Consider the following 20,284-nt stretch of genomic DNA (forward strand, 5'->3'; position numbering starts at 1 on the left):
TAGCTCTGTGTGTGTGTGTGTGTGTGTGTGTGTGTGTGTGTGTGTGTGTGTGCTCGCGCTTACATCTGTGTATCCGTGTGTGGGCTCTTATGCATGTCCCAGAGAGAACATAATGGTCCTTTCAGCACAACACAAACACACTACCTGGCTAGACATGTATTTTTGTTGCTCTGTGACTGTTCACGCTTTCTCCTCACCCGCTGTGTTTTCGTCTGCAGGTTGCCAGGGCCGACCAGGGTGTCCGCTGCAGGCAGCGGGGCCCCCAAGGGCCAAGGATCCTCCAACCTCAACAGGAGGAGTCAGAGCTTTAACAGCATCGATAAGAGCAAGCCTCTCCAGTATGCTAGTGGCAATGACAGAGGTAGGTGAACCTAGAATCAGGTAGAAGCAGGCCTGAGCCATATGAGCCGAGCCAAACCAAACTGTTCTAATCTAGCCTGGTTACACGGTTGCTGGCACCTTGATGAAAAAGACACAATGTAAAACCAGCGCAGTTTGATTAGGATCGGAACATTAGTGTGAAAATGGGGATATGGCCGTGTCTAAACTCACCTTCCATAAGGTTGAAACAGGATGAGGAAAACCTCTAGTGTCTTAGAATTCATTATCTTACCCCCTGCGTTTCTACAGCTGTTTTCCTCAGGGTCTGTCAGTAGCATTCAGCATTTATATTTTTGAGCGCATGGTCCACAACATGCACTAGGTGGCGCCACTGATAAACACAGTGGACTGGACAGAGCAGCACCCGCCAGCACACTCCACATTAACCAGTCTGCTGAATCAGATCAGCAGTGTAGTTGACTAGAGTTGTAGGGTATTCCTTTAGGGAGAAGACAAGACAGTGCATTTCACAGCATGGCGAGTGGTAGTGGTTAGACTGCAGAGCTGTGGGGCTGAATCACACCACGCTCCACCAAGCATAATAACCTGCCATGATGACAGATTTTGTCACACATTCACTTTCCTTATTTTATTATTGTCATATTACTTTTATCCGAAAGTAAGTGGATGAAATGATTTGTCTGTGTCCCGAATGGTAGCCTGTTCCCTATATAGTGCACTACTTTTGACCAGCGCCCTATGGGCTTGGGGAAAAATAGGCTTCAACAAGGCTCTTTTTTTCTTAACGACCCCCTACCTAGTGGTTCTTTAAGCTTACATCATGTTCGTAGATATTGAATATTTGTCTCTCAGTATTTTTCAATGATCGTACAGTGTTGGTAACATTCCCTTTACATTCACGTCTCCCTTCATCCCTCGGTCACTATCACAGATTAATGGTCGTCAATGGAGTAACGGTCGTCGGTAGAGTAACGGTCATCGGTAGAGTAACGGTCGTCGGTAGAGTAACGGTCGTCTTTAGAGTAACGGTCGTCGGTAGAGTAACGGTCGTCAGTAGAGTAACAGTCGTCGGTAGAGTAACGGTCATTGGTAGAGTAACGGTCGTCGGTAGAGTAATGGTCGTCAATGGAGTAATGGTCGTCGGTAGAGTAATGGTCGTCGGTAGAGTTACGGTCATCAGTAGAGTTACGGTCATCGGTAGAGTAACGGTCGTCGGTAGAGTAACGGTCGTCGGTAGAGTTACGGTCATCGGTAGAGTAACGGTCGTCGGTAGAGTAACGGTCGTCGGTAGAGTAACGGTCGTCTTCAGAGTAACGGTCATCGGTAGAGTAACGGTCGTCGGTAGAGTAATGGTCGTCAATGGAGTAATGGTCGTCGGTAGAGTAATGGTCGTCGGTAGAGTTACGGTCATCGGTAGAGTTACGGTCATCGGTAGAGTAACGGTCGTCGGTAGAGTTATGATTGTCAATGGAGTAATGGTCGTCGGTAGAGTAACGGTCGTTGGTAGAGTTATGGTTGTCAATGCAGTAATGGTCGTCGGTAGAGTAACGGTCGTCGGTAGAGTAACGGTCGTCGGTAGAGTAACGGTCGTCGGTAGAGTTATGATTGTCAATGGAGTATTGGTCGTCGGTAGAGTAACGGTCGTCGGTAGAGTAACGGTCGTCGGTAGAGTAACGGTCGTTGGTAGAGTAACGGTCGTCTGTAGAGTTATGGTCGTCAATGGAGTAATGGTCGTCGGTAGAGTTATGGTCGTCGGTAGAGTAACGGTCGTCTGTAGAGTTATGGTCGTCAATGGAGTAATGGTCGTCGGTAGAGTAACGGTCGTCGGTAGAGTAACGGTCGTCGGCAGAGTTATGGTCGTCGGTAGAGTTACGGTCATCGGTAGAGTAACGGTCGTCGGTAGAGTAACGGTCGTCGGTAGAGTAATGGTCGTCGGTAGAGTTACGGTCGTCGGTAGAGTAACGGTCGTCGGTAGAGTTATGGTCGTCGGTAGAGTAACGGTCGTTACGGTCGTCGGTGGAGTTACGGTCGTCGGTAGAGTTACGGTCGTTACGGTCATCGGTGGAGTTACGGTCGTTGGTGGAGTTATGGTCATTGGTGAAGTTATGGTCGTTACGGTCGTCGGTAGAGTTACGGTCGTCGGTAGAGTTACGGTCGTCGGTAGAGTAACGGTTGTTACGGTCGTCGGTGGAGTTATGGTCGTTGGTGAAGTTATGGTCGTTATGGTCGTCGGTAGAGTTACGGTCGTTGGTAGTGTTACGGTCAGCGGTAGAGTTACGGTCGTCGGTAGAGTTACGGTCGTCGGTAGAATTACGGTCGTCGGTGGAGTTACGGTCGTCGGGAGAGTTACGGTCGTCGGTAGAATTACGGTCGTCGGTGGAGTTATGGTCGTTACGGTCGTCGGTGGAGTTACGGTCGTCAGTAGAGTAACGGTCGTCGGTAGAGTTATGGGTGTCGGGAGAGTTATGGTCGTCGGCAGAGTTATGGTCGTTACGGTCGTCGGTAGAGTTATGGTCGTTAGTAGAGTAACGGTCGTCGGTAGAGTTATGGGTGTCGGGAGAGTTATGGTCGTCGGCAGAGTTATGGTCGTTACGGTCGTCGGTAGAGTAATGGTCGTCGGTAGAGTTACGGTCGTCGGTAGAGTAACGGTCGTCGGTAGAGTTATGGTCGTCGGTAGAGTAACGGTCGTTACGGTCGTCGGTGGAGTTACGGTCGTCGGTAGAGTTACGGTCGTTACGGTCATCGGTGGAGTTACGGTCGTTGGTGGAGTTATGGTCATTGGTGAAGTTATGGTCGTTACGGTCGTCGGTAGAGTTACGGTCGTCGGTAGAGTTACGGTCGTCGGTAGAGTAACGGTTGTTACGGTCGTCGGTGGAGTTATGGTCGTTGGTGAAGTTATGGTCGTTATGGTCGTCGGTAGAGTTACGGTCGTTGGTAGTGTTACGGTCAGCGGTAGAGTTACGGTCGTCGGTAGAGTTACGGTCGTCGGTAGAATTACGGTCGTCGGTGGAGTTACGGTCGTCGGGAGAGTTACGGTCGTCGGTAGAATTACGGTCGTCGGTGGAGTTATGGTCGTTACGGTCGTCGGTGGAGTTACGGTCGTCAGTAGAGTAACGGTCGTCGGTAGAGTTATGGGTGTCGGGAGAGTTATGGTCGTCGGCAGAGTTATGGTCGTTACGGTCGTCGGTAGAGTTATGGTCGTTACGGTCGTCAGTAGAGTTATGGTCGTCGGCAGAGTTATGGTCGTTACGGTCGTCGGTAGAGTTACGGTCGTCGGTAGAGTTACGGTCGTCGGTGGAGTTGCGGTCGTCGGTGGAGTTGCGGCCGTCGGTGAAGTTGCGGTCGTCGGTAGAGTTACGGTCGTCAGTAGAGTTATGGTCGTCGGTAGAGTTATGGTCGTCGGTAGAGTTATGGTCGTCTGTAGATAAAACACCAAGAAGGGATACTGTATATCAGCCCATAAAACAGTGGGAGAGGAGAAATGGGGGATGGAGAAAATGCGGCGTTAAGAGTGTCAGTTCAGGGCCAGTCAAAGGGAGAGCAGGAGGGCTGTCCTCTTTTTCCTCATGCATCTCCATTCTCTCTCTCTCTCTCTCTCTCTCTCTCTCTCTCTCTCTCTCTCTCTCTCTCTCTCTCTCTCTCATATATATATATATATATATATTCCTCTGTTAACAGAGAACAACAGTCTACCAACCATGAACAAACCCCGGTCACCGACCCTGTTTATTTTGGCCAGAGCCAGCCCACTAGATTTACACAAGTGCCTTCACTGTCCCCTGTGTCCCATTTGCCCAGACCTGTTGTTTTTCACCAAAATTGCACCCTATTCCCTTTATAGTTAACTACTTTTTAGCACGGCCCATAGAACTCTAGTCAAAAGTAGTGCACTATATATTGAATAGGATGCCATTTGGGACACATGAATCCCCCATCCAGAAAGGGAGTGAAGGTTTTTCTGTTTCCTCAGTACCCCCTTGCCACCGTTTAAACCATTACTCACACCCTACATTACCACCTAAACAGAGCTAATGTCTCCCCTGGTGGGAACAGTCAAGTCCATGGTCCTTCTTTCTTGGTGTTTGTGTCGTTTGTCTCCCCTCTCTCTCACTACCCACTGGCAGTATGTTGTCTGTCTCCCCTCCCTCTCACTGGCAGTATATTGTCTGTCTCCCCTCTCTCTCACTACCCACTGGCAGTATGTTGTCTGTCTCCCCTCCCTCTCACTGGCAGTATGTTGTCTGTCTCCCCTCCCTCTCACTGGCAGTGTATTGTCTGTCTCCCCTCTCTCTCACTAGTCACTGGCAGTATGTTGTCTGTCTGTCTCCCCTCCCTCTCACTGGCAGTATGTTGTCTGTCTCCCCTCCCTCTCACTGGCAGTATGTTGTCTATCTCCCCTCTCTCTCACTACCCACGGGCAGTATGTTGTCTGTCTCCCCTCCCTCTCACTGGCAGTATGTTGTCTGTCTCCCCTCTCTCTCACTGGCAGTATGTTGTCTATCTCCCCTCTCTCTCACTACTCACTGGCAGTATGTTGTCTATCTCCCCTCTCTCTCACTACTCACTGGCAGTATGTTGTCTGTCTCCCCTCCCTCTCACTGGCAGTATGTTGTCTGTCTCCCCTCCCTCTCACTGGCAGTATGTTGTCTGTCTCCCTTCCCTCTCACTGGCAGTATGTTGTCTGTCTCCCCTCCCTCTCACTGGCAGTATGTTGTCTGTCTCCCCTCTCTCTCACTACCCACGGGCAATATGTTGTCTGTCTCCCCTCCCTCTCACTGGCAGTATGTTGTCTGTCTCCCCTCTCTCTCACTACCCACTGGCAATATGTTGTCTGTCTCCCTTCCCTCTCACTGGCAGTATGTTGTCTGTCTCCCCTCCCTCTCACTGGCAGTATGTTGTCTGTCTCCCTTCCCTCTCACTGGCAGTATGTTGTCTGTCTCCCCTCCCTCCCACTGGCAGTATGTTGTCTGTCTCCCCTCTCTCTTATTACTCACTGGCAGTATGTTGTCTGTCTCCCCTCCCTCTCACTGGCAGTATGTTGTCTGTCTCCCCTCCCTCTCACTGGCAGTATGTTGTCTGTCTCCCCTCCCTCTCACTACCCACGGGCAATATGTTGTCTGTCTCCCCTCTCTCTTACTACTCACTGGCAGTATGTTGTCTGTCTCCCCTCTCTCTCACTACCCACGGGCAATATGTTGTCTGTCTCCCCTCTCTCTCACTACTCACTGGCAGTATGTTGTCTATCTCCCCTCTCTCTCACTACTCACTGGCAGTATGTTGTCTGTCTCCCTTCCCTCTCACTGGCAGTATGTTGTCTGTCTCCCTTCCCTCTCACTGGCAGTATGTTGTCTGTCTCCCCTCCCTCTCACTGGCAGTATGTTGTCTATCTCCCCTCCCTCTCACTACCCACTGGCAGGCAGTATGTTGTCTATCTCCCCTCTCTCTCACTACTCACTGGCAGTATGACCCAGGGGAGCTAATTGCATGGTGTACATGAAGAGGCAGTCTGCTTTTTGTCTATCAGTCACTAGTCCAGTGTTAAACTCAGGAGTCATGTCCATGCTCATGAATCAGCCTGGTACTTAAGCATTTAATTTTGTACTTAATATTGCAATTCCAATCCTTAATCTTGATACAGGTCTGTTTTAATGTGTGTGATCCAGAATGTTTTTGTGTATATCTATTGTTTTCTTTGTATGCAGCTCAACACATTTCCAATCTATTTTAATCAGCCTTGTGTAACATGGCCAGTCGCCAGTCGCTCTCCTCAACAATTTGCCAATGGGGGAGTTATGTCATTGGGAGTGAGAGTTTGACCCCAGCCTAAGGACTCAACTTTGGGCCCACTGTAAATAAGAGGCCTCCCCCTCATCCCTGCGAGGGTGGAGGCTTTAGATTTGGGGGTCAAATCAAAGAAATCAGAGAAATGTCAATGATGCAGCCAAACCTTTAGCAAAAGACAGGGAATTGAGAGTCTAGTCATGGCAGAAGAGCCTGTCTGAAGAGATCATGTAAAAAGCAAGAGCTGCAGGCTAGTGCAGGCCAGCTCAGGGTGACAGGATCTGCATCCCAAATGACAACCTATTCCCTATTAAGTGCACTATATAGGGAGTAGTGTGCCATTGGGGACAATTCCAGCTGTCCAAAGGGAGAGAAAATGAGGGCAGGCTCACAGATATAGGGACTTGGTGTTTATTACAAGAGGATTTACTCAGCTCACTGTGTGTGTGTGTGTGTGTGTGTGTGTGTGTGTGTGTGTGTGTGTGTGTGTGTGTGTGTGTGTGTGTGTGGGCACGGGGCGGCGTCTGTGTGTTTGTGTGTGTGTTTGTGTGTGTGTGTAGGGGCGGGGCGGAGTGTGTGTGTGTGGGGAGGGTTATGTGTGTGTGTGTGTTTGCGTGCCACACGATGGGTGTGTGAGCACTGAGCAGCAGACGTGTGAGGGTCCAGCGCCCAGCCAGCAGAAGTGACATTTCACTCTCAGCCGATGAAGTAAGCGGTTGTGAAAGAGTGTGTTGCTATGGTAACGCCAAGTCTCTACTTCTTCTCTGGGGCGTTGGTGGCGTCAGCCGATTGGTATGAAATGTCATCCTTCGGGCCCCTGTTATCTTTAAAGGCATGGTTAATTCGCTGGCCGCACATACTGAATCCCAAACACTTCGGCCATCATTCACAATCTTATCACAGTGTTGCCCGCGACTACGACAAAGAAATCAAATCAAGCGTGGCATTTCTGTTGCCCAACTTTCCCGGCTGTTTCCATGGTGTGAGGGCAAGCTCTGTCACCCTATCACAAGAATGACTGGGCTTCTTAGATGTAAGGGTTAAGTGAGATTCTTAAACGCTCACACACACACACACACACACACACACACACACACAGGCTGGTCTTTAAAGCGATGACTTGGCGTGTGCCAGCTTACATGTTCCTCCCACAGACTGACACGTTTACAGGCGTCGTAAGGTTTTAAAGGCTGTGGCCCAGATCATAAGCTGATTAAGTGTTCTGAGGCCTCGCGTCGCGGCAGCTAAAGCCCTTCTCCTCGCCTCTGGGGAAAAGACTACGCGGTTAGGGAGAATCACGGTTTCTCAGGCTGAGGCCTCGCGTCGCGGCAGCTAAAGCCCTTCTCCTCGCCTCTGGGGAAAAGACTACGCGGTTAGGGAGAATCACGGTTTCTCAGGCTGAGGCCTCACGTCGCGGCAGCTAAAGCCCTTCTCCTCGCCTCTGGGGAAAATACTACGCGGTTAGGGAGAATCACGGTTTCTCAGGCTGAGGCCTCGCGTCGCGGCAGCTAAAGCCCTTCTCCTCGCCTCTGGGGAAAATACTACGCGGTTAGGGAGAATCACGGTTTCTCAGGCTGAGGCTGCGTCCCTGGAAAGGCCACCAGTTCAGCTATATTGTTGTGCTTATGACTCAGTATAGATTGAATTCCACCATGCAGGTTTGAAAATAATGTGGTTCCATAAACCGTCTAGCATCCTTTGAGAAGTACTGTCGTCTATGGAGAGTAGAGCTGAATGAGGAGATGGAGAGGACAGGCAGTTCTATATTGTGAATGTGAATCCCAGCATGTCCCTGCTGTTTGACACTACATCAATCAACAGTAGAAGGCAAACATACACTACATGCTCAAAATGTATGTGGACACCTGCTGATCCAACATCTCGTTCCAAAATCATGGGCATTAATAGGGCGTTGGTCCCCCCTTTGTTGTTATAACAGCCTCCACTCTTCTGGACATGCTTTCCACTAGATGTTGGAACATTGCTGCGGGGACTTGCTTCCATCATCTAGAATGTCAGATTTCCCTTCACTGGAACTAAGGGGCCTAGCCCAAACCATGAAAAACAGCCCCAGATTATTATTTGTCCTCCGCCAAACTTTACAGTTGGCACTATGCATTCGGGCAGGTAGTGTTCTCCTGGCATCCGCAAAAAACCCACGTTAGTCCGTCGGACTGCCAGATGGTGAAGCGTGATTCATCACTCCAGAGAACGTGATTTCACTGCTCCAGAGTTCAATGGTGGCAAGCTTTACACCACTCCAGCCGACGCTTGGCATTGCGCATGGTGATCTTAGGCTTGTGTGCGGATGCTCAGCCATGGAGACCCATTTCATGAAGCTCCCGACTGCTGACGTTGCTTCCAGAAGCGTTTGGAACAAGGTAGTGAGTGTTGCAACTGAGGACCGACGATATTTAGGCGCAATGCGCTTCAACACTCTGTGGTTCTGTTCTGTGAGCTTGTGTATCCTACCACTTCGTGGCTGAGCTGTTGTTGCTTGTAAACGTTTCCACTTCATAATAACAGAACTTACAGTTGACCGGGGGAGCTCTAGCAGGGCATAAATTTGACGAACTGACTTGACAGTGCCACGTTGAAAGTCACTGAGCTCTTCAGTAAGGCCATTCTACTGTCAATGTTTGTCTATGGAGATTGCATGGCTGTGTTCTCGATTGTATACACCTGTCAGCAACGGGTGTGGCTGAAATAGCCGAATCCACAAATTTGAAGGGGTGTCCACATACTTTTGTACATACAGTATATTGTATAGTTCTTAAGGTTACAATGCATTTCCTATCACTAACTTCTCCCCTTGGTAGAAAGTAGCAGTAGAGTATTAATGTATCTCCATTGAAAGCACAGTGTAGGGGCTGGGAGGCGTCTGCTAAGGGATTGATGATGATCTGAACACCCACTAGAGAGGAGAAATGGGGGTCCTTCAGAAGGTCAGAGCCACTGCTGAGCGGCTAACGGGACCATCGGTTATCTCACGCTCCTGACGGAAGGGTGTGCGTGAGGCGGGGTTGTGTCTGTCTAGTGTAGCGCCGTCACGTCATAGAGTATGTTTGTCTGTGTGTGTGTGTGTGTGTGTGTGTGTGTGTGTGTGTGTGTGTGTGTGTGTGTGCATTCTGAAACACCCTGGTTCATTTGAAAGCGAGTATACAGTTGTTTTATTAATGTATCAACCTATTCTTGCTTTCCAATGCCACACTAGTAAATGTTTTTATTTTCTGTTGGCATTAGACACCTGCCAAGTTACCAGGCAGCTTTTGCCCAGGGGGTGAATTGCCTGGCATCCCACTGTCACAAGGGGAAACGGTAACAGTTTTAGGTTTTGCAGAATCAATTGCTGAGTCAATTTTTTGCTTGAGCGCGCAGCAGGCTGCACTGCTGCACTAGGATCTCTGTTTGCAGTGGGAAAGATTTGGAGAGCGCACTGCCGATCTGCTCCGTTTCTTTTTTGTGCATCCTTACCAACCAATCCCCCCTGCAGCCTAGCAGAGAGAGCAAGACAAGCCTTTCCATGTCTGTCTCCTGTGGTGCAGAAAATGCCTGCTGACCCATCCAAACAACATCTCTCTCTCTTTCTCTCTCTCTCTTCTCTCCCCCTCTCTCTCACCCCTATTTCTCTCACCCCCCCTCTCTTTCCCCCTCTCTCCTTTTCTCCCCCTCTCTCCTTCTCTCCCCTTGTCTCTCTCTCCTCTCCCCTTGTCTCTCCCTCTCTCTCCTTCTTTCCCCCTCTCTCCTTCTCTCTCCCTCTCTCCCCCTCTCTCTCCTTCTCTCCCCTGCTCTCCTCTCCCCCGCTCTCCTTCTCTCCCCCTCTCTCCCTCTCTCCCCCTCTCTCTCCTTCTCTCCCCCTCTCTCCTTCTCTCCCCCTCTCTCCTTCTCTCCCTCTCTCTCCCTCTCTCTCCTTCTCTCTCCTTCTCTCCCCCTCTCTCCTTCTCTCCCCCTCTCTCCTTCTCTCCCTCTCTCTCCTTCTCTCCCCCTCTCTCCTTCTCTCCTTCTCTCCTTCTCTCTCCTTCTCTCCCCATCTCTCTCCTTCTCTCCCTCTCTCTCTTGCTCTCCCCCTCTCTCCTTCTCTCCCCCTCTCTCATTCTCTCTCCTTCTCTACCCCTCTCTCCTTCTCTCTCCTTCTCTCACCCTCTCTCCTTCTCTCACCCTCTCTACTTCTCTCACCCTCTCTCCTTCTCTCCCCCTCTCTCCTTCTCTCCCTCTCTCTCCCTCTCTCTCCTTCTCTCCCCCTCTCTCCCTCTCTCCTTCTCTCCCCCTCTCTCCTTCTCTCCCCCTCTCTCCCTCTCTCCTTCTCTCCCCCTCTCTCCTTCTCTCTGCTTGTGCTCATGTAATAGAAGCGTGAATGTGACAATGTAGTGGATCCTGGACCGGGTTCAACAACATTTTTGAGACACCAGTGTGACGCCAATGGAAAGCTCCCATGTGATGGACTACTCTGGTCATACCTGTCGTTGGGGAAGAACCTATGTGCTTTTATATCATATAGTGCTACTTTTGAGAGCGTTTCTACTGCAATGATGGTTCTTCTGTCAAAGTGCCAGAGGCAGTAGATCACAGGTGTCAGACTCATTTCACGGAGGGTCGAGTGTCTGCGGGTTTTCTCTCCTCCTTTGTATTTGATTGATGAATTAAGGTTACTAATTAGTAAGGAACTCCCCACACCTGGTGGTCTAGGGCTTCAATGAATGTACAAAATGTACATCTGCAGGCACTAGGCCCTCCATGGAATGAGTTTGACACCCCTGCTGTAGATGACTCAATGATGGTGAATATTTGGCTCTACATAGAAAGTACCTGCCATTTCATTTTCAATCCAAATTGTTCTCTCAGTATATGAGACCATATGTGCATGTATTGATCCAGTTGTGTTCCTGAGACGGTTGATGTAACTGTGTGTCTGTTTATTTGTCTCCTTTGCAGAATCGGCGAAGAGCATCCCTCTGCCTGGCAGCATGAACGGAGGTGCCCAAGTGCCCACCAGCCTCAGCGGGCAGCAGCTGGCCTCTGCCATCCCCTCCCCCACTGCCGGCAAGTCCTGGCGCAGCAAGTCCATGAACATGAAGCACAGTGCCACCTCCTCCATGCTCTCGGTCTCCACCTCGCCCTCTCCCTCACCCACCCCACCCCCCGCCTCCGACCGCCTACGGCCCCCAATGACTGAAGCGCCCAAGTCGGGCTCTGTCGCTGGCGGTGGTGCCTCCCAGAGATCCATGCTGGACAAGTTCCGGATGATCAACCCTCGCTCAGCCTCGCGGACTTCGCCGTCGGTGGCCGAGATGGCCTTGCAGGAGGAGGATGACATGTCGGAGTACGGCGAGGAAGGGCTAAGCATAACGGAGCCAATGTCGTCAATGTGTACTAGCAGCAGCAACAGCACCAAGCAGCTGGCCAAGACTGCCTCGCCCCCCTCCCTGGCAGCAGCCAATAAGGGCTGTGTGAAGGGCTCTTCGCCCTCCAGCGGTGGCAGCAATAAGTCCCTGCCCCAGCCCAAAGACAAGGAGGATAAGAGCAGGAGCAAAGGAGGCAAGGCCAGCACCCCTCCCAAAGAGGAACAACGGGAACCCATGGTGGATCCATCCAAGAAGACCTCGAAGATCGCCAGCCTCATCCCCAAGGGAGGCAAGCCTGCAGCGGGCAAGAAGGACAGCGCCATCCCCCCTGCCTCCAGTGGAATCCCCAAGCCTGGGCTCAAGGCCCCCTCGGCTACGGGGAAGCCGGCCGGCGGTCAAGCCCAGACCCAGGCCCAGGCCCCCCAGGGTGGTAGTGGAGGGGGCAGGGAAGGGGACAAGGCCAAGGTGGTTAAAGGGGGCCAGGGGGGCTACTACATGCAGCAGCGCTCCCTGGGGGGCCTGGAGGGCCGGCGGAGCAACATGGTGTCTTCCACCAGCACCTCTGCCCTGTCCCAGCCCCCCGGGGCCATGGGGGGGAACGGAGCGGTGCAGCTCCCCCAGCAGCAGCAGCACAACCACCCCAACACAGCCACCGTCGCCCCCTTCATGTATAGGTGAGGCTATGTGTATGTGCAGGTGTGCGTGTGTGTCTGTTTACGTGCATGCGATTGTTTTGTGTGACAATGGGGCTGGGGTATAATGCAGTGGTCTGGCGAAGGTCTCTCTTATGATTGTTGTGTTCATAAGCTATGATGTGTTTTTATATTAGCTAGTTACACCATACCACAAGTAACGATGGGAGTAAACCCATCAAGACAATAATCCTCATCTGACAGCCTTTGTCTTCAAGACTGTTAACAGACAGGGCTTTGTAGGATGTTCACTTAAAATACAAAGAAAAATACACAATCAAATCACAATTACCCAAATGAGCTCTGGTGTACAGCCTTCCTCTCAGCTCTGGTGCACAGCCTTCCCCTCAGCTCTGGTGCACAGCCTTCCTCTCCGCTCTGGTGCACAGCCTTCCCCTCAGCTCTGGTGTACAGCCTTCCCCTCCGCTCTGGTGCACAGCCTTCCCCTCAGCTCTGGTGCACAGCCTTCCCCTCAGCTCTGGTGCACAGCCTTCCCCTCAGCTCTGGTGCACAGCCTTCCCCTCAGCTCTGGTGCACAGCCTTCCCCTCAGCTCTGGTGCACAGCCTTCCCCTCAGCTCTGGTGCACAGCCTTCCCCTCAGCTCTCCAAACTAACCTCAGCAGGTTGTTAGAATGACAGTCCAAACTAACCTCAGCAGGTTGTTAGAATGACAGTCCAAACTAACCTCAGCAGGTTGTTAGAATGACAGTCCAAACTAACCTCAGCAAGTTGTTAGAATGACAGTCCAAACTAACCTCAGCAGGTTGTTAGAATGACAGTCCAAACTAACCTCAGCAGGTTGCTAGAATGACAGTCCAATCTAACCTCAGCAGGTTGTTAGAATGACAGTCCAAACGAACCTCAGCAGGTTGTTAGAATGACAGTCCAAACGAACCTCAGCAGGTTGTTAGAATGACAGTCCAAACGAACCTCACTACCTCCATGTCCTGATGTCTATGCCTGCAGCATTACCCCAAGGCCCTCTGTTCCACCTGACGTAGTTCAGCTGAACTTGTGTCTGAAACGTCCATCATTTGGGTGTTTATATGCAGCAAATGTCCCTTGTTTGCCACTTGATTTCTGCGAAGGAGTTCAACTTTGTTGAGAACAATACAACAAATGATTTATTTGGACAGTTTAGAGACTCATTGTTAGTGGAATTGAGGGGGAATTATTGGGCATGTTTGTCTAAAATGTCCTCTTCTACAGTGACAGTTATACTCCAAGATGAATTTACAGCCTTTTAACTTTACTCGTCTCATCAAATGCATCTGATCCCAATTGTATCCCTGTCTTGTGCATTACTTTTGACCAGAGGCCTGTTTTTGACCGAGGCCCACAGTTCTCTGCTCTAAGGTAGTGCACTATATAGAAAATAGGGAGCTATTAGGGACGCAGGCTGCGTCTTGACTAATCTCTCATCATGATCCATCTAGAACAGGTTTCATGGGGAGACAGAGAATAGAGGCCCTCCTCCATCCCTCCATACTTCCACTCCTTTATCCGCATCCCGCGTTCTGTCATTGTGCCCACGGGACTGCATGTGGTGCCGTACAGTCACACACAGACACACGAGGGCTGGCTCGTCCAGTCACACGCCATCTTGATGTGCGTACAACCAATTGAATCTCTGCATCCCATGGCGCTCCAAATAACCCCTATTATTTGAGTGTCTGGAGAGAGGTGGAAGCCTTGATTCCAGACGGATGCCGCCCATCAAAGATAATTTCCCACCTTTCAATCTGTCGACTGGATGGGGGCTGCTGGGTAGGGGCTTTGTGATGTCAGAGACAGAGCCTGTGATGGCGGGCGTGCTAACAGCGGTTCTGGCCTTTGGGGGGGGGGGGGGGGGGGGGGGGGGAATCCTATTAACGAGCCATAATCGGCTTCCGAGTAACTTTTCCCTCTCTTCTCTTTCTCTATAATTTCCAAAAAGGGTTCAACCTTGGCACACAATGCACTCTGCTGCTCGCTGACTCACCATTGAGAATTCATCTTAATCCGTCCAATGCACCTCGCCGTCTTGCCCATTAACAGGCATCCCTGATTATCATTCATAGGCAGATGCAGGTGACGGCTGTTGTTCTCCAACCTGTTCTCCATCTGCATTAAATGGGAGACAAGCAACACACAACATACACTGTAATGTCATGCCATTGAAAAGGGATTCTCTTCATATCGCTTTCCTACTTTGTATTCATGTCAGGTCCTAATCATGAGCGGCTCAACTACATATCCAGGATGCAATCAACCAAAATGACAAGCACGTTGTCTTCTGTGGCTCAGCAGCCAACAGGTTGAGATGCTCAGTTCTACCTGATCACTCACACTCCTGCCTACCTCTCCCCTTCGCTTGTCCAATCCTGGCTATAGTATCCCATGTCTCCCTCCCTCCCCCTTTCCTCTGTTTCTCTCACTCTCTTCCGGAGGGAGGTGTGCCCCCGCCGACCTGCCTGACAGAGGAGGAACTGTCAGCGGCCTTGCACTTAGGGCCTCCCGCTGCGTCGCAATTTCCCATCATTTCAGGGCCAATTAGGTTTCTTCCCTCTCCTGTGCCACAGCAGAGCAGCCGGGCCATAGGCTGAGAAGAGCAGAGGCAGCAGCAGTTAGCTGCAGTTTGTGTTTCGTTGATTACAGTCCCCCTGCCTCCGCCTTTGACAGCAGCCGGGGAGGTGATTGTAAGGCACTGCTGTGTGACGTTAACATTGTATGTGCGTCCTCTCTCTGACCTGATTCGACCTGAGATTCTCACTTATGATTGGCTGTGCTGTGCTTTGTTTTGTTCTCAGTACATTTCTCAGGGTATTTTTAGACTGATTTGAGATCCTTGTTGTACATCTTTATAACAAACATTCCTAAACTGAGTAGTCAGAATATATACCCTCCCCCAGTAAACATTTAATTTACCCATTCCGACATTTTTTGCAGGCTGTCAAATTGCTGCCATATTTCTGAATGTCTCTCTCTGTGAAATTCTATGTAGCTAGAAGTAGTTTGTGGGGCGGATGTTAGAAAGCGAGGTTTCACAGTGCTCAACTCATTGGCTGATGCAGCATTCTGTGGCTGCCAGTTTATCTGTGGCGGTGCAGGTGGCTGGGGAAAGGCTTTATTGTGGGTGTGCCGGTGAGGGAGAGTTATCTAGCAGCCGTCAGGACGTCTGGCTGTGTTTCTCACATCTCTGCCCAAGGCAAGGGAACAAACACAGGCTGCCTGCCAAATGGCACCCTATTCCCTTTTTAGTGCCCTACTTTTGACCAGGGGCTATAGGGGGACAGGGAATGCAAGCCAGTATGTGGATTTTGGCTGCACATAGGCAGGTTCATGCATGCACACACAGACAGATAGATAGACAAACTTCCCTTCACCCACAAAACCTCACTTCATCCAAGAGATCCTCCTGAGATATTCATCTTCATCTGTTGAAAATACGAAAAAGCACGAATAGAAGTATTTCAGTCTGGGTCCTGTTTTTTTACCACATGAAAACAAACGCTCTATGCAATGCGGCTCCTGAATAACCATGGCTTTGTTTGTTTCTCCCAGGACGTACTCCGAGAACGACTGTACCACGGTGGCCCCCACAGACCACTGCCTCAGCCCCACCAAGGGAGACCTGGCCTACAGCAAGACTGCCAAGCAGTGCCTGGAAGAAATCTCAGGTAGGCAACACTCGTGTGTGTGTGTGTGTGTGTGTGTGTGTGTGTGTGTGTGTGTGTGTGTGTGGGTGGGTGGGTGGGTGGGTGGGTGGGTGTGTATTACAGTATATTGTCTGTGTGTGTACTTTCTGGTGAATGCGTGTGTGTATGTTTGTCTTTGAGGTAGCATGGGGGGTCCCTTGATCCCCGCCTCACACGGCGAAGGGAAAAGGTCAGGAACGACTGGCGGACACAGGAGGCATCTGTGGCCCTTTGTTTACGCAGTCGCCATCGGTTACGCCCCGGCGCCCGGCGTCTTGTTCTAGCTGTGGGGACGTGGCGGGTCATCTGGATAGACAGTGGCCCGAGGCTGCAGGAGACAGAGAGAGAATCTGTATTATCAGGGTGGTGGGCTGGGCTGCAGGAAACAGAGAGAGAATCTGTATTATCAGGGTGGTGGGCTGGGCTGCAGGAGACAGAGAGAGAATCTGTATTATCTGGGTGGTGGGCTGGGCTGCAGGAGACAGAGAGAGAATCTGTATTATCTGGGTGGTGGGCTGGGCTGCAGCTCACCTTGGCATTTACACAGAGACCGATAGAATTTCATGTAATGTGGATGATGTCCTTGAGAAATGTAATGTGGATGATGTCCTTGGGAAATGTAATGTGGATGATGTCCTTGGGAAATGTAATGTGGATGATGTCCTTGGGAAATGTAATGTGGATGATGTCCTTTGGAAATGTAATGTGGATGATGTCCTTGGGAAATGTAATGTGGATGATGTCCTTGGGAAATGTAATGTGGATGATGTCCTTGGGAAATGTAATGTGGATGATGTCCTTGGGAAATGATGCCGTGTTATAACGTAGCTTTGGTGTTGCAGGTCAGGTATCTGTCAGGTCATAGTACATCTACTGCTATGTATTCCTGCCTAGTGGGTCTGCATGTTAACTAAACACACTGCATGTCTTAGGCCTTGCTCTACTATAAACTGCTTTGTCATTTGGTTATGGGAAAAACAAAAGATTGTTCTGTCACAAAACAAATGACTCCCCAAATCGTGGTCTACAAAGGGAACGGTCCCTACATAGTGCTACTTTAGTCCTCTAAATGTGTGCCTTTACAAAGCCACAGCCGAAGTACCATGTCTGGAATGTTGTGTTTTTACATCGCCAAACCTGTAATATACACACTGTGGTCACGGCACAATGAGCGCCGCGGTCAGCGAGACTCCGTTGAACTTTCTGCTTTGATTTGTTCATTTATGAAAATGTTTTGCAGTTGTGTTCTACTCAGAAAGTCTGATTTTGCTGGTTTTTATTTTATTTTTTATCAACGTATGTAGATGATGATCTGAGGAACCATGGTGGTTCACTTCTGTATCAGGACAATTGTGTTGCTTCCAGACACTGATCTTGGTTCAGTTTTGTTTTTCCCTCACTATTCATAAGGTTAGGATTCGGGGAGGGAAAGCAGATCCTAGATCTGTACCTAGGGGAAACTGTTTTTTTTCTTAGTTTTGTCTCCTGAACTGCTCGTTGCCTGGAGTCTGCGGTAGCCTCTATAGTGAAGGAAGTCTTTCAAAAAGCTACTTATGGGTCATCATCTTCGAGCTACATTTCCTGCAGCACTGAGTTTACATGGCATTTACATTTTGGTGGTTTAACACACAGAGCAACGTACAGTCATTTCACAGAAGATCAGTGTAGCGTCAATGTAGAGGTAGGCCTACAGCACCAGTCAAACGTTTGGACACACCTTCTCATTCCAGGGCTTTTATTTATTTAGAAAAATAGTGAAGACATCAAAACTATGAAATAACACATATGGAATAATGTCGTAACCCCAAAAAGTGTTAAACAAATCTAAATATATTTAAATTTGAGATTCTTCAAAGTAGCCACCTTTTGCCTTGAGGACAGCTTTACACACTCTTGGCACACATTTTAAAATGTCAGACTTGATTTGCCCTAACTAAAAATGTATCAACCCCTACAAAAATGTCTGGGGAGAAACTGGTCAAGTTACGATCCTACAACTGTAAATGCCATCTCTGTCCATGGCAGTTAATGTCACCTTGGATATGGTTGCTCAGGGCAACTGCTACCATGAGTTTCTCTGCATCACGAGCTTATAGCATGTGTGGTCACATGGAGGCTGTTGTTTGTCTATGGTGTGTGTGTCTGTGCTGTTGAGGTTATTAATACTAGAGGAAGTGTTGAAGCTGTTGACAGACAGGCTGCAGTCTTGGTGAGAGGAGAGCCGGGGCTTTACTCTTTACCTCATTAACCCTATAGCGTTTAATTAGCCTGTGCATCAGCGCAGCACTGCTATCAGGGAGCCGCAACTCGCAGGTGTGCTGTCCAAACAACTCCCAGTCACTCTGGTTTTTATCAGGGAAAGCAGAGAGGGAGAGGAAGAGAGGGAGAGGAGAAGAGGGAGAGGAGAAGAGGGAGAGGAGAAGAGGGGGAGGAGAAGAGGGGGAGGGAGAGGAGAAGAGGGGAAGGAGAAGTAGAAGAGGGGGAGGAGAAGTGGGAGAAGGGGAGGAGAAGAGGGCGAAAGGGAGGAGGAGAAAGGGAGGAGAAGAGGAAGAAGGGGAGGAGAAGAGGAGGGGAAGGAAAAGAGGGAGAAGAGGAGGAGGAGAGGGGGAGGAGAAGAGGAGGAGAAGAGGGGGAGGCAGCAGTGTTGAACATGCATTTTCATCCTTTGACTCTCTTTCGCTCACACACATACTCCCCAAGTACCCTGCGACTTGTGGTGAGGCGTTTCCTGAACTGAAGTGGGCAGACGTGGAGACAGAAGACACGTGCTTTGATGGTCGGCAGTAGCCACAGCAGAGGATGCCACTGCTGCAGCAGAGGAAAGGGAAACCACCGAGACAAGAGAAGAAGAGAGACAGAGAGAGAGAAGAGAGAGAAGGGAGAAACAGATGAGGCAGAGAGAGAGAAGCGAGAAGAGAGAGGAGGGAGACACACATGAGGCAGAGAGACAGAGAGAGAGAAGAGAGAGGAGGGAGAAACAGATGAGCCAGAGAGTAAGAGAGAGAGCGGCAGAGGGAGAGGAAGGATAGAATTGCAGGCTGAATGCTAAAATGAACAGAGCGGAGAGATTGAGTGCTGGCTCCATTCTCTGGTGTGAGGAGAGGAGAGAGGGAGAGAAGCAAAGGCTCTGCTGAGCTGGTAATTAACAGGAGCGCAGAGAGGGAGAGAGGAATGAAATGCTCCCCTCTGCTCTTAATAGAGAAAGATAAAGAGAGGGAGAAGCAGAGAGAGAGAGAAGCAGAGAGAGAGAGAAGCAGAGAGAGAGAAGCAGAGAGAGAGAAGCAGAGAGAGAGTAGAATAGAGCGGAGGAGAGAGAGAGATTGCGTGAGAAAGAGAGAGATGTAAAATCGCATTCATCCACACCCCTCACCGCTTCTTGCTGTTTTGAGGTGGAGGAGAGAGAGAGAAGAGGAGGAGGAGGAGGAGGGGGAGGTAAAGCAGTGTCTGTTTTTTTGTGTTGGTGTGTGTCTGTGGCACTAGTTATTAGCTGTGTGACCATGGGAATGCAATGTCTGGAGGATGCCTCTGGACTCTGCTGTGTGTGAGGGGGGAGTTTTTCATCTAGGCGTCTGCAACATGCTCTCCATCCCTCCATCCCTCACTCCTTCCATCTGGATGAAGCCTGGACCCTCGGTGAGCGCTGGACAGGGGGCCACCTAAGTCCCCCCCCACAGATAGAGGCGTCTTCACCTCTCTCGCCACCTTCTTCTCCTCTCCCCTCCTCCGGCTCACCAGCCACCACTGCCAGAATGTGAACGGGAACACAGCCAAACAGGTGGACCAGCACAGACCCACTGACGAACAGAGAGAGAGTGAACGAGAGCAAGGAGGTGAAGATGAAGAGAGGCGCCGAGTTCTCTGTGTACCAGGGTGGAAGCCCCCCTCGCCGACCCCCCCAACCCCTCCCAGACAACCTGAACCTCCGCAAGCAGCGCTCCCTGACCAACCTGACCCTGCTGAGCGAGGGCGAGCAGCGGGTGTACTCCTTCGAGCTAGATGACCCGCCCACGCCTTCCAAATCCTCTTCGTCCTTGTCATCATCCCCAGCGCGAGGGGGCAGCCCCAGGAAGGAGCCAGCCAGGGATGGCATGGGTGCGAGGGGCACCAGGGCGCGCTCCCTGTCCCTCTCCCTGACCAAAGTTCTCTCCCAGTCGGAGCACTCCCTCATCCCTGTGCCATGGAGGTGCACGGCGGTCGGGCGGGCATCGCTGGGCGGGCAACAGCAACCGCCTCGGGAGACGCTACGTGGGCAGCTGGGGAAGCCCAGGGAGGAGGGTACGGATGAAGAGGGCAGCAGTGGGCGTTCGGACGATGAGGTGGCGTCAGCGGCGGGCACCAGGGTCGGGGACCAGGGTGGCAGGGAGAGGGGGTACTGGGCGGAGGAGGAGGCGGAGGGGGGCGCCCGCGAGGGTACGGCTCAGCTGGACAAGGAGGTGATCCTCACCATGCT

General features: G+C 50.8%; 1 protein-coding gene across 13 annotated transcripts in view; it reads left to right on the forward strand.

Annotated features, from left to right (window-relative positions):
- nav3 (neuron navigator 3) overlaps positions 1-20,284 on the forward strand; it is a 242,139-nt gene that overhangs the window by 135,258 nt on the left and 86,597 nt on the right. For 12 of the 13 annotated variants that reach the window (XM_036945151.1, XM_036945152.1, XM_036945153.1 and 9 more), the window contains 3 exons: positions 219-361; positions 11,056-12,139; positions 15,701-15,816. In XM_036945151.1, the coding sequence (XP_036801046.1) occupies positions 219-361; positions 11,056-12,139; positions 15,701-15,816 (1,343 nt within the window). Of the gene's footprint in view, positions 1-218; positions 362-11,055; positions 12,140-15,700; positions 15,817-18,770 lie in introns of those variants that run through there. The other variant, XM_036945164.1, reaches the window with a different exon arrangement.

This window comes from Oncorhynchus mykiss, chromosome 15 (genome assembly GCF_013265735.2).
Source record: "Oncorhynchus mykiss isolate Arlee chromosome 15, USDA_OmykA_1.1, whole genome shotgun sequence".
Taxonomy (NCBI): Eukaryota; Metazoa; Chordata; class Actinopteri; order Salmoniformes; family Salmonidae; genus Oncorhynchus; species Oncorhynchus mykiss.